This window comes from Emys orbicularis, chromosome 10 (assembly GCF_028017835.1).
Source record: "Emys orbicularis isolate rEmyOrb1 chromosome 10, rEmyOrb1.hap1, whole genome shotgun sequence".
Taxonomy (NCBI): Eukaryota; Metazoa; Chordata; order Testudines; family Emydidae; genus Emys; species Emys orbicularis.
Genome location: NC_088692.1, coordinates 76,490,142 through 76,516,001, shown reverse-complemented (window position 1 = coordinate 76,516,001; position 25,860 = coordinate 76,490,142). Strand labels below are relative to the sequence as shown.

At 52.8% G+C, this 25,860-nt stretch overlaps 1 protein-coding gene across 5 annotated transcripts in view; it reads right to left on the bottom strand.

The window, feature by feature from the left end:
- NTRK3 (neurotrophic receptor tyrosine kinase 3) overlaps positions 1-15,808 on the bottom strand; it is a 333,653-nt gene extending 317,845 nt beyond the window's left edge. For all 5 annotated transcript variants that reach the window (XM_065412797.1, XM_065412798.1, XM_065412800.1 and 2 more), the window contains exon 1: positions 15,561-15,808. In XM_065412797.1, coding sequence (XP_065268869.1) covers positions 15,561-15,808 — 248 coding nt within the window. The remainder of the gene's footprint in view (positions 1-15,560) is intronic.
- Positions 15,809-25,860: the final 10,052 nt, after the last annotated feature.

Sequence of the window (25,860 nt, the reverse complement as noted above, 5' to 3'; positions counted from 1 at the left end):
TGAGCAGGGATGCGTTCACTAGCCCCCGCCCCCAAGCACACTTTCACCCTGCACAACCACTAGTGAAAACTCAGCTGCTGTTACATGAACTGGCCACCAGGTGTCACAACCACCCCACCATAAATGCATCCAAACTGCATTAACCAGGCAGTAAAATAACCAAGATGCTTTTTTTCTCAGAGAGATGCTGGTGGTTGGCACCAGCTCACTAACTATGAGCATGGGACTGCTGCAGTGGAAGGGGTATGACTCAGCTCCTCCTGCACCCCCCTCTTCCCAACTAGGTCTCCTCTCTGCCCTTTACATCTTGGGGATCCAGCAGTTTCTTCAGCCCTGCATTCAGCATGCCCCACCCCCAGCCATCCAGCACTGGGCTCGGACATGCAGCAAAGGGTTAATCGGAGCAGGGATGGCCCGATCTACTACAGCTGTTTCCAAGGCGCTGATCAGTGAGGGATCTAAGGCCAGCCGCACGGACAGACTGTCAGTACAGGGGTGTATCTAACAGTGGCTTGAGTGTAACAGGCTAGAGAGAGCCTTCACCCTATTCCACCACGACTTGACTGTGACCCTAAACCTCAGCCATGTGCCCTCTAGTGGGTTAGCAGGGTATTGCAACTGGTCAGGAATTAAGACTGTCTCTGTTAAGTACAACTCTTCCCTCTGCAAATGCACAGAATTGCCTCTGAGTAACCACTCCTCCAGCCGCCCTTCTGCATACACGACTCCCTTTCTTCACCCCACTGCAGCCATGGCACCTCAGCCTGTCAGCTCAGCAGGGCTGGGCAGCTCAGTGCTCCAATAAGAGCCCTCCCAGGGAAACCCAAGGGCTGTTAGAAGTGGCGTTGGTGACTCAGACAAGGCGCTCTCCCCTCTGAGTCAGTGCTGACTCCATTCCCCCAGCGTGGGACTTGGGGGGGCTCTCCCCTCTGAGTCAGTGCTGACTCCACTCCCCCAGCGTGGGGCTAGGGGGCGCTCTCCCCTCTGAGTCAGTGCTGACTCCATTCCCCCAGCGTGGGACTTGGGGGGGCTCTCCCCTCTGAGTCAGTGCTGACTCCACTCCCCCAGCGTGGGGCTAGGGGGCGCTCTCCCCTCTGAGTCAGTGCTGACTCCACTCCCTCAGCATGGGGCTAGGGGGCGCTCTCCCCTCTGAGTCAGTGCTGACTCCATTCCCCCAGCGTGGGGCTAGGGGGCGCTCTCCTCTCTGAGTCAGTGCTGACCCCAATGTCCGAGCACAGCAGGGGGGGATGAGAGTGACTCAGCAGGGGGCACTCTCATTTCTAGGTCAGTAACGAGCCCCAGGCCTCAGCACAGGGCTGGTGCAGCAGGAGGAGCCGTATTTTGGGTCAGATCCTGCCTACCTGTGGTCATGGCGCTTGGTCATGAGCCCTAATGCGCTAGCCAGATTCCACCTTGGGGAATTAGAGGGCATCTCCTTACACTCCCTCTGCAGCTGGACTGGAGGATCTCTGTCCCCGTCCTAGCTGCTCTGCAGGGCGGCCGTTCACGCAAACACCTCAGCTATGGCTAGAGGGGACAGAGGTTCCCCAAGTTTATTGCTGCACCCCCACTTCTCCAGGGGAGTCAAATAACGGTCGTGCTCCCCAATTCCCATCCATGTGGGGCAGAAGAGAGGGGGCGGTGGCAGGACCTGGCTGGCTCCATCCCCGAAGTAGCCCACAGCCACGCGGCACAGACCAGGGCTCCTCGCCCTCCCTTCCCCTGCCCGGAACCTCTCACCCCCGCAGGCTCTGGAGGGTTTTAAATGGATGGGGCTGCAGCCGCCCGGGGCAGGGCAGCATTGGGGGGAGCATGTAGGAAGTGCCCCGGGGGAGGGGAAGAGAGGGAGGGGAGAGCAGCAGGCTGCTGCCCGGGTGGGGCAGGGCAGGGACCCGCTCCCTCTCCCCACTCCCGACCACTGGGGACTCCTTGCACACACTCCCCACTGCTGCCCTGCCCTGGACACCAGGCTGACTGCAGCCCCACACCCCACCTCACCCTCCTGATAACCAGGGGGGCACCCACCCCACAGGTTGAAAACTAAGACTATAGTGAAGCACTGTGGCCTGGTGCATAGAACACTTGACTGGGACTCACAAGACCTGGGCTCTCGTCCTGGCTCTGCAACTGGCTTGCTGGGTGGCCTTGGGTGAGTCACTGCCCCACTCTGTGCCTCAGTTTCCCCAGCTGCAAATTAGGGATAACGATACTGCCCTCGTTTGTAAAGTACAATATAATATTGTTATCGCTAGACAATAGTCCCAAAGGGCCGATAACACCCAGCACATCAGCATCTTCGACTGTATTTAATGTGGAACTAAAACCCTCTGTCTGTGTCCCCAGCCTCCTCCTCCCCCAGGGCATTTCACTCTGTACCAGCTCTGTCTTGGGCACGAGAACCAGCACCACGCAAGGCATGGGTACGAAGATGTGAATACCACTGAGGCCGTAGAGCTCATGACACTGATGCAGCATCTGGGTGCATTTGCAGGGATGCTGGGGAGGTGAGACGCCTGGAGCTCAGAAAGGAGAGCTGTGACCCACCACCAAGTGGCATGCAAAGGCAGCATGTGACACAGGCGCTGAGGAGCTGGGACTGGAGGTTACTTCAGGAGGAGTTTTTGCTAATGAAAGAGCCCCAGAGTCCAGGGTTGCTGAGACCTATTCAGTCACCCCACCAGAGGGTTGGAACAGCTGGCGCTAGGAAGCTGGAACAGTCACCTCGGAGCAAAGGCCCTTCGTGTGGGTGACCCACTGCAGAACCATGGTGAGGCGAGCGACAGGAGAATCCGGCCCTGATCACTACAGAGGGGCTGGCTGGCCGCAGTGTCTTTTGTCTGGGCACATCCATAAACCTGCCCTCCCCACCTGGCTGGGATACAGCCTCCCTGCTTCCCAGTGCAGGACTTGGGGGGTGCAGCAGAGGGAGTCCTGCCATGTCTCTGTTTATCACCATCCCTCCCCAGGACACAACCCAAAGCTGCTCCGCAGCTCCAGTCTGTCTATCCCGAATGCTGACACACAGTCTTGGGCAGCATGCTGCCCTCTAGTGGCTGAACTGCACTTCGAAAAGGCAAAGCCGCCGGACTAAGGGAAAGAGGAGGAGATGGGGAGCTGTTTGCTGGCTGGGGGTGTGTCCTGACAGCTACCACAAGGCTACAACCGGGCTCAGGGCTCCCCATGGACCGGGGGCTCCTTAGCGCACCCTCCTGAACGCCGGGCTGGGATGACAAAGGGACAGACCTGCCCAGGGATTTTGCTGGGATAAAGTCCCTCGCGGGAGGCTCTCGGCACTTCACACCCTGAGCGCTTTCCAGTATCGGACAAGGAAAGCCGGGTGCTAGGAGGCTGGGGAGCAGGGAGAGTGTCCAGCAGCTGGGATGGCCTGAGCCAACCTACCTCACAGACCCGAGCTCCCCGATCTCAAGACCTGTCCCCATCCAGGCTGGGAGCAGCTGCCGAGAGGCAGGTTAGATGGGAGGGCGACACGGGCAGGTTTCTAGCTGGCCAGACATGGGGAGGCAGGAACCAGCAGCAGAGCCAGGGGTCAGGCTGGGGCACATCAGGGACAGTGGAAGGGGCCAGCAGCTGGGATGGGGCCGAGGCTCTTGCTGAGGGAGGCGTCAGTGGTGAGGTGCTCTGGAGTGGGACCAGGAATACGGAAGCCATGGAGGAGTTACTGTATCCTCGGCCTACGTGCAATTTCCTGAGGAAGAGGAAAGGAAGGTCGGCCTCAGGGCTCCAAGGGGCACCACAGAGTGAGGGCTAGTGTCCGGCCCTGGGTCGCACACTGGCTAGGAGAGACAGGGTGCAGAGGGAGGAACAACTGGGCAGTTCCCAGAGAAGTGAATTGATGCCAGGGCTGGTGCTGGTCAGTATAGTTATTAGTGACTGGGACAGAGGGTGAATAAGGAGGTGCTGATGGCACAAAAGTATTTAGTGAGTCAAGGACAGAGAGGAGTGAGAGGCACCAAGCTAAACCAGCTACTGGGCAAGTGACTCTTGACATCAGCCAGTCCAAGGGGACACACAATGGAAGGAGCAATTTAAACTCCTCGGACTCCTGACACCTCATCCTGAGTTCACTGTATCCTCTCCAGCACAAAAACCTGGGCTTCACTGACAAGAGAGAGCCGTGAAGAACTGGCTCAATGTTCAGTGGTGACACAGGTGTCTAAGGCCCTGCCTGTAGCAGGGTGTCTGTCATGCACGGCTGTAGCTACCCCAGTGCAAAGCCCTAGTGCAGATGCACTGCCCCGGGGTAAGATGGGGCTCAGGGGAGCGCACTACTGCAAGCTCCGTTGTGCACCAGTGCAGAGCGCCTGATGGAAGGTTTACACTGATGGCGCCACATCCGTGCAGTTACCACAACGCAACCACCCCATACCTAGACAAGCCCTAGGAGGCAGGGCTCCGCTGAGATGGGGACAGAGAATATCCCTATTGAAACCAAGGACACAGCCACACTCTGAACACTGGGTTGGAGGGGTCACCGCGTCTCCAAAGAGAGTGAAAAGAAGAACGAAGGCAACTGGAAACTAGGAGGGGCCTCCAGAAGGAGGCGAGATGAGAGAGGCGAGGGCCTGATTCTGGCCCCTACTCTGTCTCCCTTACACCACTGCTGCTGTGTAAAGGGGCCAAAACGGCCCCCTGGGGAATTCCCCAAGTGCAGGAGCAGCTTAGGGCAGGTCTACACAGCCCTCCCCCCATCCCTTTTCACCCCCAGAGCAGGGGAGTGGAAGGAGCACTCTGCCCTCTGGCTGTGCTGGACCATGAGGCAGCCCACAGGCAGTTATGGGGAGGCTGCCATTAATTAGAGCAGCCTCTGAGTCGCTCTAACTTATGACAGGGGCCAAACTGAGCCCTGAATCAGCCCAACATCTGGGTGGCACAAAGTTGGCATAAAGCCACCTTTGCTCCCTCTCCCTGGACCATACTGTCTGCTCTGTGCCTCCTGCGTGGTGCGGCCCAGAGCCTGGCACTTGGACTCTTTCGTCTGGAATGAGGAAGAGTAAGAGAGGTGAGGAGAGAGGGATACACAGCAACCCAGAGACGGCCAGTCTGGCTCCTCTCTACCCAGCCCCACGGCACAAGAACAAGGGACAATAAGTGAAATGTAAAAGATTCAAATTTCCCACAGATGGAGGGAAACACTTTTTGAGAACATGAAATGAACCCACAGAACTCACTGAAGCAGCATGTTCCCAAGGCTAAAAGCCACTGAAGAGCACCTGACGGTCCATCAGGCAGAGGTAAATGACAAGCACTATTAACCCGCATGTTGCAGGGCATCACCAGGTCAGACACTGTGGTCAGGAAGACATTGTGCTTAGTATTGGACTGTGGCCCCAGGGGCCTTGGTTTCTTCATGCAACTTCTGCTCAGTGAACAGGGGGGAGCCAAACCCAGCTGCAGGCTACCTACAGGGAGGGGCACAGGCATTCATATGGAGCATCCAGTTCTGGCCACCAGTCGTGACAGCACCAATGACTAACAGGCTGCTGGTCTGGGGCAGTTTGGACATTCTTAGAACCCCAGAAGCTGAAGCACAGCTGACCAGATGGGGTGCCCAGAAGGGGTCCCTGATGTGATGGTTGGGGGTGTTTCTGCCTATGGAAGAACCAGAGTTGGGCACACATCGCTTCTCTGGCCAGCAGCAGAGATGCCAGGGGGCTCTTCAGAGGAACAAGAGGAATCAGACTTGTCTATGTTAGGGGCTTTGCACTGGCATTCCATCAGTGCAAAGTCCCAGTGTAGATGCCCTACACTGGTGTGAGATGGGGCTTGAATCAGTGCGACTTGCTCTGGCTTCAAGTGAGCCACATCCGCAAGCCCTGCTTTGTACCCGCACATGCCCTCTACCCTGGGGATTTACCCCAGTGCAAAAGTCCCTAACGTAAACAACCCATTGTCTTCAGGAAAACAACCCCCACAAAGTACACACAAGCCCTGTGCTCACAAGGGAGGGTGAGCGGGACAATTCCACTGAGAACTGGGCTGGACACATCTCAGTGCGTCCAGCGGTCCCTGCACTGGGGGATGCTCACAATTCGGCTTCTCTGGGTGAGCAGCAAAAGGGGCCCCTCCCCTTTCCTCCATCTCCACCCCGGCTGGTAGCTCACAACAGCTCCTCTGCCCAAGCTCCTCCACATGGGATGGGGCGCCATGCAAGGCATGGCCTGTGTCTGGAACTTCCCAACTCGCGCTCACCCAGCTTCCAAGGGGGGTTGTACTCCTCTGCCACTTCTGTGACAGATTCACCAGCTGTCAGAGGAGGCCCGCAGTTCTCAGCCACCCAGAGACCTGTGGGGAATCTGGGACTACACTGAAGGTGGCCCCTGGTAATGAGGGTCCCTGGGCAGGTTTGTACAGTATCTCTATTCCAGTGGAGGGCAAAGACTGGGGAGATATTACGTGCAACCCATCGATCCCTTTCCCTTCTACAGTCCGATCAATGCCATGCAAAGCCAGCTCAATCACCTGCTTTCCCATTAGCCATCTCCTGTCTGCAGAAGAAATAATCTCAATGCGGCTCAGGCCACCAGGCAGCCTATCATTCCAGTGGGACCTCGCTGGGCAGGCTGGTTGGGTTGGAGGAGGGGCTCCAGAACAGGGGCTGCTGGGGTTGCTCTGAGAAGCAGCATTTGGGCAGAAGGGAGGCAGGCCAGGCGCACTGACAGAGCTCTGAGGCCTGGCCCGGCAAGGGGTGCTCAGGGACAGACTGTGGCACTGGAAATGAAGGGACAGAGGCATCAGCTCAGTGGTTCTGGCTGAAGAGGCCAGGTGGCTCGGCGCAGGCGGAATCGTCTTTCTGACACAAGTCTGCTCAGTAACAGTTGGTTGGCCTGTGTCCACAGCGCTGCGCTAGGCACATAACCCGCCATGGTCTCCAAGCCTTGCTGGGAGGCGGATTCTCAGGCCAGACAGAGACCTGGCACAGGCAGCTGCAACTCCACTGAAGTTAGCAGAGCCGCAGCCTCTTACAACCGGTCTCTAGCTGGCCCTTGGGCTGTGTTCTGTGCACAGCGTTTGCTGGGTGATGTTTGGCGCTTCCATTCCCTTTCCCTGGAAAGGCAGCTGTGAGTCAGCCGTGTCCCTGTATAACCAGAGTGACTGCAGAGGCTCTGGAGGGTCCAAAGGTCACGGCAGGCACGAAGGTGCCTCCTTCTAGGAGTGCTAAGCGGGGAGAGGCGTTATCCATGCAAAGCAGGGACGCTGAGCCCAGGCCTGGGAAATTAAACCACACAGGCACTGCTGCAGCCAACTGTAAGGATAGCACAGGGGCAGGAACATGAGTTCAAGGGTTTGTCTACACAAAGACATTGCGCGTTTAACCACATCAGTGTACTTAAAGCAGGACAGCCCCTGCTACTGTACAGTTTGACAGTGCTTTTACCAGGACAGCTTATCCCTATATGGGAAGGGGAATAAGGCACCTTTACACTGGTATAACTGTGTCCACACCATGATTTAACTGCTTCAGTAGGAAAATCACAGCCTTAAGGGAGAGTTAAACCAGACCCGCTGGGAGAGTGGGTTTGACCTGCATGAAGAGCCTGTAACAATCCCCATTGCTACACCCAGCAGGAGCAACAGAGAGGAGAGGCTCCAGACACCGGCCCCGAAGGGCATCTGGTGGCACCCTGCTTGGAAGCAGCCCCTGCGAAATGAAGGCCAGGGACAGGCAGAGCTGAAAGATTCAGGGGCTCAGCTCCTCCAGATCAGGATCTTTCCAGATTATCCAAACAGCTCAACTGCCTTCATTTCTACAGCCCTTTGCAATCTCAATCCAGCCTCTCTCACGGACCACGTCTCTCTCAACTCCTGCCTCTTCCACAGAACTGCCCTGCTCTTGGTGAGAGTGCCTTCTCCTCTGCAGCCCCTGCCACCTGGAGCAGCCTTCCCTGCCTCTCTCCACCCCACTGACTCCCCCATCCGGCTCCAAGTCTCAACCCAAAACATCTTCACACCCTGGGATGTGTATTTCCCTCTCCCTCTGCCGTCAGAGTCTCTCACTGCGCCCGCCTCTCACTTGGCAATGTGCTTTGGGATAAGCGCTCTGCATAAACAAACACTGTGCAAAACAAAGATGGATTGAATTACAGACCTTTGTAATGATCTCACTAGCAGCCAAAACCTCAGGGACCAGGATCCTGGCGAAACAGACAGACCAGAGGCGCTGGTAACATAGGGGCATGTAGCCTCTGGGGACCCAACGTCCTCTCCCAACTGATGGCACAAGTGAGAATGAGTTGGGTGAATCGCATCCTACTGGATATTTGTCCACATCATGAATCCACACCATAATCTGGCATCATTTGCAGTCTCAGCTCGGGAGACCCCCCCAGGGCTGGAACAGCAAAGGAGGGGGCCAGGGCAGAGAGTGCTGCTGGTCAGGACAGAGGCGTATCAGAAGGGCTGCGGGGAGGGGGAAGCTGGCACGGCCCCTACTCTATCTCTCTATCTACAATCCTCTTATCCCCGTGATATCTGACAGCTGCCTCCGTTCTGGCTGGTCCCAGCCAATTCTCATAAACACCACGTTCACACATGCATCTCATAAAGGGCTGACAGTCACTGCTGAGATTCCTGGGCACAGAGGAGGAAAGTGGTTATATGTCCAACCAGCGGCCTCACGAGTCGCTTCACCTGGACAGGTCGTGACTGAAATGTACATAAAGAAGCTTCCTGGAGGATACAGAGGCCACCTAAACCTCTTCTGGCATCGGCACGGTCTGGATCCCCACTAGGGCATGGTAAAAGGCCTGGATGTCCCTGCAGTACAGTGAGGGGTGACTTGTATGGATCCCCCCAGTATCTGCACCCCATTGCCTCTAGCAGGAGAGTTCACTTAATCACTCGCTGGAAGGTTCCCCAGCAACCCCTCCCATCATTCTAGGCCGACACAAACTCCAGCTCCTTCCGTTCCCACCAGAAGGGCCCACGTCAGGCAGGAGGTATGACCTGCGAGCACCACTGGAAGAGATTCCTCCATACATCAGGCAGTACGGGCAGGGTGTGCCAGAGCCATGTATCTGCTGCTTCCCCCGTTAGCAACCTACTACACTGAGGGCCTCTTCTCTCCCCTGTCTCCATATGTGCAAATCTCACTGTGCCTGGTAAGTGAGCCAGTCTTCCCCCGGGCTCTGAGACCACTGAGACCTGACCTGGCGGGCCCACTCCTCCAAGGCCCACATATTAGAGAATTAAGCACATTCCAGTTTAACTAGGCCTGGTTACACCAGACACCTCTTGTGATTTGGTGTGACCTCATGGCATTGGCAAGGCACGCTGGGCTGTGTGACCACTCCCCCAGGACAAAACACCTGCATAGCAGGTGACCCCATAAGGGGAATACTAGAGGCTCTCCCCCTTCTAGGGGTGTCACAGGCTTCTCCATGGGGGACCCCCAAGAACAGGGTGCCACAGATTCCTGTGCCTCTCTAAGGATGTGATTTCTGCTCACCCTGCCATAGGCAGCTACCCAGTCATGGTGGGTAATGTTAAGGACCCTCCTGGCCCCTCACCTCCAAGCCCTCTACAAGGTGTGATTCACAATGTAAAACACTGTTCCCCTTCTCCAGTCAGAGAAGGGAGCAAGGCAGCTGGCAGTTATATACTGGGGACATGATCTCTGTGCTGGGGCAGGGGGACCCCACCTTGCGACAAGGAGCCCAGGAGCGATGCACACACCCCAGCACAGTACTGCTGGCAGAATCTTTCCAGTACCAGAGCAGCAGCTGAGAAGTAGAGAGGCCCAGATGGCCAACTCCTCCATCCTGCCTTACCCACGCACGCTGTGCCGGAGCACACGTGTGCTTCCCACGCTGCCATAAAGGAAACGCTCTGACTCTCCAGCCAGCACGCCGAGAATTTAAGATCTGCCCTTCACTGAGGCCAGTGCAATGACAGGGGAGCAGATACACCAGGGCCTCAGTACAACAACATGGCATGGCATGGCCAGTCCTCTCTGCCCGCCTGGGAAGGGTCGGCTCTGCTCACCAGACTCTATAGAGAACATAACCAGCCAGCGGAGTTGGGGCACTGGGACGGGAACGAGGCACTTTCACCTCTAGGTCACTGCTTCACACAGAGCCCACGATGGCAGCGGATGGGGAGCATGAACGTGGCTGCTCGGTGGACTGAGTGAAAGGAGCTGATGAGGTCGAGTCCTGTTCCTAGCGGCCAAGCGGCCATGTCACACCTGGCCCCCTCTCCGGCGGTCTCAGCAGAGAGGTCGCGGATGCAATGAGCCAAGGAGACTGGACTGCCCTCTCCCGTGGGTGAGGAAAGCTCATGTTCCCCAACCCATACCTGGCCTGGAGTGAAGCAGAGGCCTCCTGTCTCCAGGGCCATCAGTCTGGCACCCTGCAGCAGCACTAACGTCACTAGGAAAATAAATGAAGCACATCGGCCCACAGAGCCCCCCTTCGGGACGCTGAACCCCCTCTAGCTGCAAGCTAGCCCAGCCACGGCTCACACGGGGCCCTCGCAGTCCAGGGGCAACCGCTCCATCAGGTGGCCAAGGGTTGAGGCACGCGGGCAGACACCGTGCTGAGCTCGTCTCAGCTGGAAGGGGCACTCGGCAAATTTTGCAAGCCTTTTCCAAAAACAAGGACGAGCCACACGTTCTTCCTGGGAACATGATGCTGGCTGGAGCTCAGCACCCTCCTGGCCTCTGGGAAGGCAGCACAGATAAGGATAGCGCCTGACCTTACATGACTACAGCTAACGGGAAAGCTTGTGCAATTCCCCTGGGGCAGGAGGATGCTGAGTGGCTCATGGTCAGAACCAGGTCCCCAGAAGCCCAGTCACAAAGCCAGATGCATTGCCAGGGCACTCGGGGATGGGGGTAAGAGTCCAGCCTGCTCAACACAAGGACACTACCAGGGTTACTCGGGGCCTCAGGGGCCCGTGCCAGCCACACAATCCTCACCCACTCGCCCCACTTAAGCCAGGGCCAGGAATGCTCTGCCCTTCCCATGCTTCCCTGTTAACCCTTTCTGGTCTGGATTCTTATAAAGCGCTGCGAATCACCCCTTTTCCAGCACTGGATGGGAGAGTCCATCCATTATAGGAGGAGCCCCAGCACCCCACAGCAGCTTCAGCACTCCTCTCCTGAAAGCAGCTGGGAGATCACCCGCCCATCTCACTAGGCCAGGCCTCCTCACTAGCTCTCGGCCTTGCGTCCCCTGGCCCGTCCCCACCTGCAGCACACACCAGTAGCAGCAGCGTTGGCTTCACAGATAGAAACAAGAAATGTGACCATTCCGCTCTCCATGGAAGGAGAACAGGGGGAGAGGAAAAAACCAATCTGAGAGCGGAACGTTAATTAATTGAGGCTTTTGTTCAATTTCTAAACAAGCTTTTAAACGGCAGCTTGAGTTACACCGGCTCTGATAATATTACAGCGAGGCGGCCCAGCCAAACTCAGAGCGACCCACTTGCAGCTCAAGTTACCAACATGCGGCTGCTTTTCCAGGAGCGCCTGATGTTCAGGATCAAGGCTCGACAGGAGAGGTGGCCGTGGCTGATCGCTAGCCAAAGGGCTGCCTTCATGCATAGCTGCGCTCACACTGCACGTTTTCCCCCCACACAGACAGCTGCGGGAATCTGCTACGGTGAACTGGCAAGTCGCACGCAATTCGAACTCAGTCCACTATGGCTCAACAGCCAGGCCATGACAGAGTAACGCGCTGCTGCTCAAGCCTGCGCAAACTGAGCCCTCCTGGCTGATTTCAAGGTAGGAGAAGGAATGCCAGCATGGCTTGGGCTTGGAAACTGCCCAGAAGAGAGGAAGGTGGCAAAGAGCTTCTCAGCACTGGCAGCATCCGAAGATATGAGATGCCAGGGTCCAGACCCTTGGTGCTGGTAATTCCTCTGCCATTGATGGGGGAAAGGAGAGTGAATGCCCCAAACAGGCTCCAAAGAACTGGGCCCCAAATACAACAAACAAGGACACAAAGACACCTAGGCAGCTGGCAAGCTGTGATCACTACCCTGATTGGCTAAGAACTGCATCCACCCCGTAGCATATTACCCCTTTCCCCCACCTCGGCCCACTCTTCTGTCTCATGCCACTGTGATGTCCTCTGTTAGAATCTCAGCTCTTTGGGGCAGGTCCCTGTTCCCTATCTGCTTGTGCAACCCCTAGTAAAAGAGGGCTCTGGCCTGGATGGCCTCCGGGATGTTACATCACTAGAGCAAAATGCTTCCAATGGCTTCATCCCAAGATGGCGGGAGATGGGAATATTCCTTCTTTCAGTGGGATGTTTTCTTTTGAAGACCTGTAGCAAAAGGGCTCATGGCCTCTCCCGCTGGGCTTTGGAACATAAAGAGTTTTAAAATAACAGTGAGTGAAGTGTTCACAACCTAGGGTCCTCTTCCTCCCATCCCCCAGCCCCTTCTCTCTTTCCCAACCCTTCCCCTGATGAAAATGGTCTTGCATTTCCACAGTTCAATCCACCACAGAGACCCTGTGAGCGTAGCTTTACCAGTTGTCTTTTGGCAATGGGGAAGGCATCACCCTAGGCCCTGTGGCCTTTCTGAGAAAGAACACGCCCTACCCGTGTTTTCAACAGCCACACGAAGGGAAAGTCTTCACGGGAGGCTCTTGAAAGCTAGAGATTCCTTCCCAGACACCGGTCGTCACGCAGCAGAGACTGGAGAACAGGCCCAGAGACACAGGATCCATTACAGCAGCGCGCACCAGAGCTCCGCTACCCACCCCGCCAATACAGCCCCCCACCCCTCTCCAGAGACTGACAGGAAAGGCAGGTGCTGCAAGCTAGCTACTCGCCTTCTTTTGCACACCATTCCCCACGAGGGGCTAGTAAGTTAAACGACCCCTGAGGCAATTGCACGCCACTAAGTCAATCTGGCTAACGAAATAAAAGCCCCAATGGGCTTTTACACTAGGAGACAGAATGAAGCAGGATGACGCAAAGGTGACATTCGACATGAGGGAGCATCACACTCTTCTCTTTGGGAAGGGCAGTGGATTCGTTATTAGGTGGATTGAGAATGTGCCCATCACCCTAGCATCTGGGCACTGTAACTTCCTTGCCAACAACATAGTTTTGACAGGCCAGGATGGGGCTGAACTATACCTCATATTTACAATCTCGAGGTGGGGGCAGGGATGATCTTTGACCTTCCCTCCCTGTGAACTGACCCAATCAGCCCTGTCCTAGCCTCCCTTTCTGTCGAGGGCGGAGTGAGCAGAGTATGCTTGCTAAACACAAGTTTCTGTCCTAGCTCCTTCAGGCCACGCGCTCAGGTCCCTAAGGAATCCCACACAAATAGCAGGAGGAAACGACTTCTTAGGTGCCATCTAGCCCGTCCCTGGCCCACCAGGTTGCCCCCTCCAAGTACAATGGCTAGTGCCAGTTGTAAGCATCCTGAACTCCCGGGTTTTCATCTCTTCCCTGGGGAGACTATTTCACCGTCTCACAGATCTCACTGTCAAGACGTCTTTCCTGATATTCAGCCTAAAATCCCGAATCACAGTAGTGGTGGTTATGGACTAACCTCAATTCAGCTACCACCATTTCTTCCAAAGCTACAGAAGTCCATTTAGGGAGTTGGGGATCCAGGGAAGACATATTATTCTAGATGGAACACAAACAGATTTACCCAGTCACCCTCTCGTTATTCCTGTCCTGAAAAGATGCTCTTCTCCTGAAAACATTTCCTAATGGAGTTGAGAGGTTTGTGGGCTGGGTTTTAGGTTTTTTGTTTGGGTTGGATTTTTTGTTGACTCCCAGCATTTTTCAATTTCAAAGCAGTAAAGACATTTTCTAGACACAAAGGATTCACATTGTAGTAACTCATCCAGCAGTTCAGATGTGTGTATATACACACACAAACACACACACAAACACATACTAAGTAACAACCACACAAGCTGCCTCTGAGCCACAGTACAGTAACCAAATTGATAGTTCTCTTCCCTCTTACAGCATACTTGATGCTCACAGTTTAACAAGAAAGGGTTAAGAGAAAAACACAACAAACGGTAAGCACAGTAATAAACACAAGTTTCTCCCACTTTCCTAGTGTTATCTGGATCGCTCTAGCATCCACAGCAATACTCCAGCACAGGGGGCACAGGGTAAATCTGGGCCATTTGGCACACAAACATTACATTAGGTTCATATTTACTTTCCCTGATCCCTTTAGTTTCTGGAGAGCAGATTTGCTGGAAAGGGAAAGTCGTAGCATGGGAATAGGTCAGCGTTACTCACTAGAACTGGACGTGGGGAGAACTGCGTGGGCATTCATTACATTAAACCCGTTAACAGCAATGGGTCTGTGTTAGCCCAGTCATCTTTATCCGGCAAAGGTGCCGAGCAATGCTCTTCAGGAGGGTATCGCAATTATTCCATAGCGGTACTACAATTGCACTGTGACCAAATAGCACAGCCTCGGGAAAAGAACCATCAAAGAGCACCCTTCGAACAAGCTATTTCACAATGGAGGTGGGAAATAAATAAATAACCGTCAATTACTCATCCCAAACCTTGCTGCATTTAACTGCCAGGATAAAGAATTCCACCTCATTTCCACCCAACTCCCACAGGCAACTTACTCATGGGGCTACATTTCCCTAAATGCTCACATTTCAATTAGCATTAGAATAATGAAATGCCTTGGAGTTCACCTCCCCGAAAATGTACTGAACGTCGAAGAGCAGAGATTGTAGAAGATGAGGGATTTTTTAAACACACACATAACACAGCATGATGTGGGAGGGGGGGGAGAAAAAAACCAGTCCTTTCCCTACTCTACGCTGATGAGATTTGCATGGGCTTTTGCTACCAGCCTCTCCAAACAAGGATAATGCAACTTCCAGTTGATTTTCCAGATAAACAAGCATGCAAACAAACGCAAAGTGCTCAACTAAAAATATCTGCCTCCTACACATACCCCCACTACCCTGAGATCAAAATACACAAATCCCAGCTCAGCATCAGAGTGGAGCTGGAAAATTATAACAACTTGAGGGGCATCTCACACTCTCTCTCTCTCTCTCTTAAAAAGGAGAAACTGCAGATTCCCAGATCCACGCAGCCAGGGCAGAGGAGGGTGGATTTGCCAGTGGGGGGATAAAAAATGACATTCTAATCAGATCCGAAGTCTCTGAAGGAGCAGGCGGCTTAGAACTTGCCTTAGGTGCCCAGTTTGTGTGTGTGTTTGTGTGTTTTCATCTCTCTGCTAACACAAATGGGGAAAAGAAGAGGTCGCTTTACAGCATCTCTGCCTGCTGCCCGCCCCTGCTAAGCCATTTCATCTCATTTACTTTATCCCACTTAAATGTGAGCCAAACTGTTGCTGTTTCGGTGGGGGCAGAAAATTAGATTTGCGTCCTCTGCACAGCAACCCAGGCATAACGGGTCTGAGGCAGGGAATAACCAGCATCCATAGCAATGCTGAGGGCACCTGAAATCCACACGCCGGTTTCTCCCCTTACACACACACACACACACACCCTGTGTCTTGGGCAGCGGTAGAGGAAAGGGCACCCACTGGGGTGGGGGTGGGGGGCATAGCTGACTTACATTGAAGTGATGTTCCTTGAGATGTCAGTGATGTTGATGCTGGTGTTCCCATTGCTGGTGCCTGAATCCTGCCCTTCCAAGAGAGGGAAGAGGTTCCCATCATCCGGCTTCTTGCAATTGATGTCTGTCTTGCTGCAAAGGCAATTCGCAGGGCAAGCCAGCACCGAAAGCAGATAGTCTCCCCAAATGCTCCAGAGCAAAAATACCCTCCAGAAACTGCACTTGGTAGGGCAAAGAGAGACATCCATCTCCGACTGCTGCTTCTAAAAAAGAGGAGGAGGAGGAGGAAAGGGGGGTGGGGGGGAGAAGGGGAAGGAAACAAAGACAGAGGGAGGAAAAAAAACTCAAACGATCAGATGCAAAAATCCTCCAGCAGATGAAATCATGCTGGCAGCTGGCTAGGAGAAGCTGTAATTCCCCCTACAGTAGCGGTCCGAAATGCATAGTGCCTTGTTGATTGCAGGCTGGCTCTCGGTATCAGGCGCTCTCTCGCTCTCTCGGAGAGACTTCTGAGGATTGCAATAGAAGATGGGGAGGAAGCACACACACACACACACACAGGCACGCACACACACACACGCACAAAAATGGTGCTAAAGTCACCAAGTCCCACCTACTGGGCAGAATTAAAATTGACACACCTGCAAAAAAACCCACACAGAGGCAGAAGAGAGGATCAGGAGAGGAGGGTGCACCCTTTCCATCCCCTCCCCCACGCTGGCTGGATCTGCTGCAGCAGGAGATGCATGCAAAAAATATCTATCTATCTATCGAGCTAGATTGCACAAGAGCCTGCAAAGAGATCCCCTCTCGGCGTGTTTCCCTCTCTGCAATAAAAAGGATTCTCCCCCCCCCCCCCCACCCCCCGCCGCCGCTTAAAAAAAAAAAAAGAGGCTGGTCTCAAAGCTAAGGACTGGAGATGAGGAAAGGCATCCCGGCTAGAAGAGGAAAAGTTCCAGTTGGGATTGCAATTGAGAAGAGGGGGAGGGGAGAGTGTCTTCGGCTTTTTTTACTTTCTTTTTCTCTGTTTTATTTTATTTTAATTTTTTTTTTGCTGCAATCCGGATAGCCAGCAGGAAAGACACGCACTGGACTAGAGGCGCCTACCCCCAGTGTGGACTCCGGGTCCTTTCTATGTACGCGTTTATTTTCTAAGGATCCCGGGGAGATAAAAGGCAGCTCCCAGGGATGGGGGCAAAAAAGCTTGGAGAGCGCCCAAGCAGCACTTTCTAGAAAATGCACACCCACAAAAATCGAGGCGGCTGGGGAAAAAATGCAACGGGGACCCAGTGGATCGTTTGGACCTGCCAGGAGAGCTCCGAAGGGGGGGATCTCTTTCGCTCCTTTGCACCGGCGGCAGCAGATTCCGCAATCACACACACACACACACACATACCGAAGAAGAATGAAGTGTTGAAAAGGCTGAGCGAGCGGAGAGCGCCGAAATGGCACCGGGAGAGCAGTGTGGGAGAGCTGAACAGCAGAGCGAATTAAGATGCATGGTGCATTTTTGGCAAGCACAAACCCGAGCAGATCAGGGCTCTGCTTAATTTGCTCTGCCTTTCTACAGCGCTTTTTTACGTGCTTTTTTTTTAGTTTCTTGTTTCTGCTCCTTCGCCCAGAGGATGAAGGAGCAGCGCAGCAGGCGGGTGGTGGGGAAGAGGAGGAGAGGAATTACAGGTGGATCCCTCCAAATAGCTCAGCCTGGGCGCTGCCAGGGAGAGGGACTCGCTTCTAGTCCTGGGGGGAGACACTGGAAGTCTGAAGCAAAGCAGCGTGATCGGGGAGGGAGGCCGCTTAGCAGCACGCAGACAAACCCACCGAATCTACATGCAATCCAACCAGGCCAGCAGGAAGAGCAAGGGGGAGAGAGAGGCTGCAGCTTGACCTGTATCTTTCAGTAAGGGGTCCCAGCAATTCGTGCCACCCACACAAGGGGGCTGTTGAAGTGGGGCTGGCCGCTGGGATCAAACTCCAATAGCATCCCTGTTATTTCTTAGCACGAGTGTAGCGGTGAGCGCCTAGAGGCCCAGTCGCGCCTCGTGCTAGGCGCTGGCCACTCTTGAGGCATTTGTTTGTTGTCCTAGACTGGACAAAAAGGTCTAGGAAATAGCCTAGAGGGAAAGATCCTTCCCCGGGCTCCGCAGATGGACTAGATGGGACCTAACGGGGCTTTTCCATCTCTACCGCCTGTGATCAATGGTAGTTGTACTGGTGTCCGTTTGCTGTAATGTCTTCCTGCATGGGAGAAAGGATGGTCTGGTAGCTAAGGCTGAAAGTTGGGGGGACTGAGCTCTTCCTTTGTCCCCGGCCCCTTGTGTGGCCTGGGGCAAGATACTCAAGCCAAAATGTTCAGACTTGGGTACCTAAAGATAGACCCCTAAATCCATAGTTAGGCAGCTAAATAAAAGTGGCCTGATTCTCATTGGCTTCAGTGGGAGCTGTCAGGACTCAACACCGCTGAAAATCAGGTCACTTATTTCAGCGCCTCTGTACAAACTGAGGTGCCTAACTTCAGGCACCCAGGATTGAAAGTTTTGCTCAGACGCCCATCCGTGCCTCAGTTTCCCCACCTGTAAAAGGGGATAATGATCCTGACTCACCTCAGAGAGGCGGGAGGGTTTGTTCTTTCCTGTTTGGGAAAAGCTTTGAGATCCAGATATGGAAGAGGCTAGAGATTGGCAACATCATTGTATTATTCGTTACATCTGTCAATATTTTTAAGGCGAGCCACCCCTCTCTTCCTCCCAGCCTCTGGAACACAGCTTCTCATGCTTCATGTTATGTATCTGTTGAGTGCTGACAGCATGCTTGGCGCTGCATGGAAGAAATCATCTCCCTGCCCTAAACAAACAGCAGGCTGTGCTGAGGACCGGAAGGGTGGGTTCCATCAAACAGTGGAGTGGCAGGTCTGCGTGTTTTGTTACCCAATAAATAACAACCCTTCTTTGGGTGGCAGATTAGCACCAAGGGGGTTTCCTTCTACTGGACCCTGCCATGAGGTCAACCGCCTGTGTTTGTGATATCACAGTGTGTTGCCATGGAAATGACTGTAATGTCACCAGCCTGGCAAGAGGACATCACTGCAGGATCTGGCAGAAGGAGATGGCAAATCCCTTTGTTTGAGGGCAGATCTCTTGGATAATTATGCAAAACAGAACAAGAGCAGCGTCTGGGGGCTACCCACCTATTGCCGCCTGCACTTTCAGGGCAATGGATTCGCAGATCCCACGGGTGCTCTGTATTCCAAGGAGCTGTGATCTTGTTTAGCATTTAGGTGTGATTCATGCATGAGCATCTCGCCCCATGGTGGCCGACCCGCTTTAAAGAGAAACATTGTGGTTTTAACACCCTCAGTCCCTGTTTAAATTCTCCCCCACACATTCTGGGAGCAGAGAGAGAGACATTTGGATTTAGAACAAATGAGAAACCTCCAAAGACCCTTTGGAGAGCTGCTTGGGAACAAGAGGAGATATGGCAGAATAAGCTTAATTATGACAGCAAAATGGGATTGAGGAGGGGATCTAAGATTCATATTCTGGGCTGGAGCCACGAGAAGCCAAGAAGCAGGGCTGCCTGGCACCTGGGGCGGACAGGAGGAGAGGAGAAACGTCTGTCCCAAAAGGATGATCAGAAAGGGAGGGGACAGGTGTCACTCACCTCAGCAAGTGCAGAGGAGCAGTCAGACCTGGGAAGTAGCTAGTATTCCCCAGAGCTGCGCTGCATGGGGTTAATGGGCATAGGGACCTCTATGTCTGGGTCTACAGTTACAGGGCCAAATCCTGACCTTTTTACCCAGGCAAAATTCCCAGGGCTGAGGAAGGAGGGAGTCAAAGCTGAGTAAGGGATTCAGGGCTGGGCTCGTATGTGTTAGCTAGTGGGCTTGATTCACTGCTGGGGCAAGTAGTGTCCAGCCAGGGCAGGGGCTCCAGTAGAATCCCACCAACAGAGGATGCCCAGCAAATCGACCTAGAGAGCACCTCTGCCAGGGGCCTTCCTTGGCTCTGTCCCCTCCCCTAGCTGCCCCCCCCTATTTTAGGGCTGCACCAGATGGGCACAACAGGTATGTGGGCCGCTTGCACTGTTGTGCCTCCTCTACTCCTGAGAGGGCTCCCCTGCAGCTGGGGCCTGGGACTTTCAAGCAGAAGCAAATCTAGCCCAGTGTTTTGCACGGTGCTTTGAAAACACAGGGCCAGATTTTATTGTGTGCACAAGTCCCCTGGGCATTCACAGTGATTGTGCATGCAAAGTCCAGTTAGATGTCTGGGTGACCATTTACTCAGCTACTTCAGTGATGGAGAGCCCCTATAAGCACCTGGACAGATAGACACACACGGGCACTACGGTCATGCAAATAATAATACAGGTTTAACCACTGCCCCTCATTTAAGATAACCGTAAGGGTCAGTTAAGTGTACGTCATCGCCCAAAGCAAAGACATAAGTGAGTGAGATCAGGAATTTACAATGTGAGCAGAGGGACTTTGCTGAGTATTATTTTAACCAAGGGTTGGTGTGGTGAGGAAGAAGCAGGACAGAGACAGACACCGCCTGGAAGTGTGATGTGGCCCTGGGAGAAGCCTAGAGAGAGATTTAGGGTGGAGGTGCCAGCTAAAAGAACCTTGGACCTGTGAGCAAGGACACTGCCTCCCATTATTTGATTCCTCCTGTGTTCAGGGAAACGGGACTTTGTATATTCTTGGTAAATAAAAAAGATTGCATCAAAGAAGTGCCTCATCAATGTCTCCTCCAGTGGAAACAACCCCAGGGTCCCAAACTCTGACTAGCTGCTTGGGTCACAAGAGGTAACAAAATAATAACCATGTATTTACCATGGCTGATTGTGCAATCGCAGGAATGCCATACCCAAGTCACGCCGGTGCATTTTTCACAGATCATTTTAAAACCTGGGCCATAAAGTGCTGCAGAGGGGCTCTGTGCTATTATTGTGGCGTATAGTGCTGCAAGTGTAAATAATACTTATGCTTAGCTCTGACGGAGTTTACCATCCCGAGGCATTGTTCAGACATTAGTGGCAATGCAGATTTTGTCCTTCTCTAAAACGTCCTTACCGAGGACCTCAAAGAACTTTCCAGACAGTAATGACCCGATCCACACAGCTCCCCTGCAATGTGTTCTATTCCCATTATTAAACTATATATCATAACCATCTGACAGATTGGTAAACTGAGGCACAGAGTGCTGAAGTGACTTGAAGGAGGAAAAACAACTGGACTGGTGCCCTTTTCTGCTTCTTTGTGATGCAAGAAGGTGGCTGGACAAGCTTTTCCTCCTGCATCTTCATTGTTCCTTAGATATATCAGGAATGGCACATCTTGCCTTCCCTGCTTCTGACAGGGGACTCAGAAGTGCGTACAGGGATCTTCCCCAGCCTGTAACTGAAGGGGCTGGGTGTAGAGTCCTTAATAGTGAGCTTTTTCTGTCTTCAGTGGGGAGGGTTGGAAGAGGGGAGGGGACTGGTGCCACGTGGGGATGAGTGGCATCCTGCTGGTGAAAGGAGTGGATCAGGCGTGCACCGCCTCTAAAAGTATAGTACCCCAGAGTGATGGAAGTGGGGGAGGGAAAGCAAGTAAGAATGCAAGTATGCTGCCGAGATACGGGATCTGTGCTTCACCCCCTTCAACCTGCGAACAGGGCCAAGTATCAACAGCACAATGCCACAGCCATAACCTCTCCCTTACTTGGGGGAGTTTACCATGAATCTATCTCCATCACTTACGTCCAGGTTCACCCTGGGCAGATGTGAACTAAATAGAGCATCAGTGAAGGCAACCGCAGGCCTTTGAACCCACTCCCTGCAACCCTGGGCAGCGGGTAGGAATCATCCCCGCCCTTTTCCCCTGCCAAGCACGCTCCACATGACGACTGCAAGCAGCCCAGGCTCTCAGCGCGTTTGCCCGCTGTCCTACATTTTCCAAAGCAGCTCCTGGCTATTGTCTCGTGGCTGTTACAATTCAAGCCCAAGCTGCAGCCAGGATGTTCTGTGCCTGGAAAGTAGGGCTTATATCTGAGTTAGCATGATAATGGAGTGTAAATCTATATGCAGAGGTTTTCAATTCCTCTATAATGAATTGAAAAAGTTACTGCAGCTCCCACTTTCCCTAAAGCTCACTGTCAACACGCTCATGTGGCTGCAGAAATCCCCAGATGCCCAGTAATGGACTCCTGCAAAGGAGAGTTTTAGAATTGTGGAAAGTTTGGAAGGTCTCAGGTCTCTTGCTTCAAAGGCGGAGCGGTTCTGAGTGAGAGCATAGGGCCCTCCATCTAGTGCAGGGTACCTCTGAGCTGAGACACCCGCTCTCCGTCCTGCCATTGCCATGCCAGTGGGGCCCTGCTTCAGCAGCTAATGAGAAGGTTCTGTGCCAAGCTCTGGCTTCCTCTGCAGCTAACAGATAAAACTGCCACTCAGAGATGTATTTCGAGCAGGAGAAGAACTATAAGAACGTAAGAACGGCCATACTGGGTCAGACCAAAGGTCCATCCAGTCCAGTATCCTGTCTACCGACAGTGGCCAATGCCAGGTGCCCCAGAGGGAGTGAACCTAACAGGTAATGATCAAGTGATCTCTCTCCTGCCATCCATCACCACCCTCTGACAAACAGAGGCTAGGAACACCATTCCTTACCCAGCCTGGCTAATCGCCATTAATGGACTTAACCACCATGAATTTATCTAATTCTCTTTTAAACCCTGTTATAGTCCTAGCCTTCACAACCTCCTCAGGCAAGGAGTTCCGCAGGTTGACTGTGCGCTGCGTGAAGAAGAACTTCCTTTTATTTGTTTTAAACCTGCTGCCCATTAATTTCATTTGGTGGCCCCTAGTTCTTATATTATGGGAACAAGTAACTAACTTTTCCTTATTCACTTTCTCCATACCACTCATGATTTTATATACCTCTATCATATCCCCCCTTAGTCTCCTCTTTTCCAAGCTGAAAAGTCCTAGCCTCTTTAATCTCTCCTCATATGGGACCCGTTCCAAACCCCTAATCATTTTAGTTGCCCTTTTCTGAACTTTTTCTAATGCCAATATATCTTTTTTGAGCTCAAGAGACCACATCTGCACGCAGTATTCAAGATGTGGGCGTACCATGGATTTATATAAGGGCAATAAGATATTCTCCGTCTTATTCTCTATCCCTTTTTTAATGATTCCTAACATCCTGTTTGCTTTTTTGACTGCCGCTGCACACTGTGTGGACGTCTTCAGAGAACTATCCACGATGACTCCAAGATATATAGATATAGATGTATAACTGGTGAAGCAGGAGCATCCGCCTTTGCCAGAAGCCAGGGATTTTTAGTAGGTGTGTGTGGAGGAATCTGTCTGTTCTATGCTTCAGAAGTGCCCGCAAAACAGAGACATAAGAACTCTGTGCAAAGGGCATACCGGTGGCTCCGCTGCAATTCACACCACCTCACCGTCTCCCCTACAGGCCTCAATAAACAGATGGAACAAGAAAAATTCCTGCAGCACCTCCCAGGAGGCATCTGGGGCAGGTGAGAGATCACTGCTATCTCTCTGTCTCTGCCAGGACCCGGTCAGTAACTCAGTCAGTGTCCCCAAGGTTGCCGACAGTTAAAGGAATGACCATGGACACTTGGTGTGTGTCCTTCACCAGACAGAAGTCAACACCCAACAAAGCCAATACAGTCTCCATAACACACAGGCCCGAAACCAGACCAAAAAGGGAATCGAGAAGATCTGAGAACTGCAGGGATTGTCGGTGTGGCTTACACCCCGTACTTTTCTCTGAGCCAAGGGACAGGGTAAAAACTGATCCGACTGTCAGGATTAAGAGGTGATCTCCTGGGCACAGCCTTGCAATCATTGCTTTAAGACATGCTGGCATCTTGCCCTCCCTAAGGCATGTGTTAAGAGTCTCCATGAAGAATGAAGTCAGTGACTCCCCATGAGATTCTCTTGGCCAAGAGGGACATGGGTTCAAACTGTAGGGCTTTGCCCGATGTTGACCAAGTGCCACCAGAACCTCAGTGAGCCACTCAGGTCTAAAATTGAGTCCCGTAAGAACTTGCATTTATCCCTCTCAGACACACATCCACCCTCACGGAAGCAGCCAATCCAGCCCCAGACTAGCTGGTGTGGCCCCCAGCTACAATCTGAGAAAGAGTCAAGTGTGTAACCAAGCACAGAGAACCTAGAATCAAAAGGCTGCTAACCACTCAGAACAGTCCTGTTGACCGGGACTTCCAGGCCACCATGCGGTGACCAGATAGCAAGTGTGAAAAATCGACACAGGAGGTTGCGGGGTAATAGGCGTCTATATAAAACAAAGCCCTGAATAGCAGGCCTTTCCCTATAAAATTGGGACATCTGGGCACCCTATTTCCTCCACCCCAGTGGTTCTTAGATAAAGGTTATTACTCCTGGTGCCTCAGCCTAATCATTACCATGCACCGCACCTCTCCCAGGTGAGGAAAAAATTACAGTCACAATCTCCGGAGACACTTTGATCTTAAAGGGTTAGCACACCAATATATCAATGAAGATGCCAACAGACTACAGAAATGCACAAACCAAGTAAAAGAAGTAATGGAGAAGATAGGTTTGAGATACAATGCAAAGAAATGTAAAGTCATGTTCATGGGGACTACAGGGACAGAAATCAAAATTAAAGAAGAGAAACTGGAGAAGGTGGACAATTTTGCGTATCTTGGAAGTACCATCAGCCAAGATGGTACTAGTTCTGAGGAAATAAGAAGAATCGGAAAGGAAAGGCAAACGCAGCATTTGGGAGACTCAAAAACATCTGGCAACTCAAAAACATCTCCCTCAAGACAAAACTGAACGTGTACAAAGCAACTGTTAATCACCATCACAACATATAGCAGTGAGACATGGCAAATTACCAAGAAAGATATACAAAAGCTGGATGCATTTCATCACAAATGTCTGAGAAGAATATTGGGAATAACATAGAGATAGGAAGATGAATGAAGAAGTCAGAAAAATGACTGGACTCAGCACCCTCTCACAAATAATCTGCAAAAGAAGACATCAGTGGCTGGGACATATGCTGAGAATGGAAAAAGAACACTTACCAAATATCACCCTTGAATGGAAGACCTATGAAAAAGAGAGGAAGACCGCGAATAACATGGAAACGAACAGTTCTGAACGACATCAAGCACCACAACATGAAATGAAATACAAATTATAGAAATTAATGGAGATATCCCATCTCCTAGAACTGGAAGGGACCTTGAAAGGTCATCGAGTCCAGCCCCCTGCCTTCACTAGCAGGACCAAGTACTGATTTTGCCCCAGATCCCCAAGTGGCCCCCTCAAGGATTGAACTCACAACCCTGGGTTTAGCAGACCAATGCTCAAACCACTGAGCTATCCCTCCCCCCCAAATGGGAAGATTTGGAGAGAAGGGCGGTTGACAAGCAAGGATGGCAAAGCACAGGATGGACTAAGGTCTAAGGCAGGGGTCGGCAACCTCTGGCACGCGGCTCGCCAGGGTAAGCACCCTGGCGGGCCGGGCCAGTTTATTTACCTGCTGACGTGGCAGGTTCGGCCGATCGCAGCCCCCACTGGCCGCGGTTCGCCGTCCCAGGCCAATAGGGGCGGCGGGAAGCGGCACGGGCGAGGGATGTGCTGGCCGCGGCTTCCCGCCACCTCTATTGGCCTGGGACGGCGAACCGCGGCCAGTGGGGGCCGCGATCGGCCGAACCTGCCACGTCAGCAGGTAAATAAACTGGCCCGGGCCGCCAGGGTGCTTACCCTGGCGAGCCGCGTGCCAGAGGTTGCTGACCCCTGGTCTAAGGTAAGGACACCGACATATACTCCGTCCTTATAAGATCCAGCATCTCCTCCTTCCTCTAATCTTCACATTGATTCAGCAACCCCAGAGACGTGCCTCATTCTGGTCCCTATTACCAGAACACTACTAAGTTATTCAGTAATGATGATCTAACACTTCTCTAACCCCTCTCATCCAGAAGGACCCAACCGCACTTTACAAACACAAGATATATGGAAGGATATCACTTTGCACATTACAGGCAGCCATGTCTGGGGTGGGACGCAGCAGCTGTTCAACAACACTGAACAACACTTTAGGATGGGAAGTGAAGAATACTATATCTGATTGAAACTCCAGGGAGAAATTTAGGGAAGAAGGTGATTTCCCAAATTGGAACTTGGCCAGATCACTGAAGTCTAACATCCCAATTCTTAGGGGAAGTGCCCTGGGCTCTTTAATGACCACAGGTGGTCAGGACGTCAGTTTTCCATCTCATCTAGAAGCTGGCAT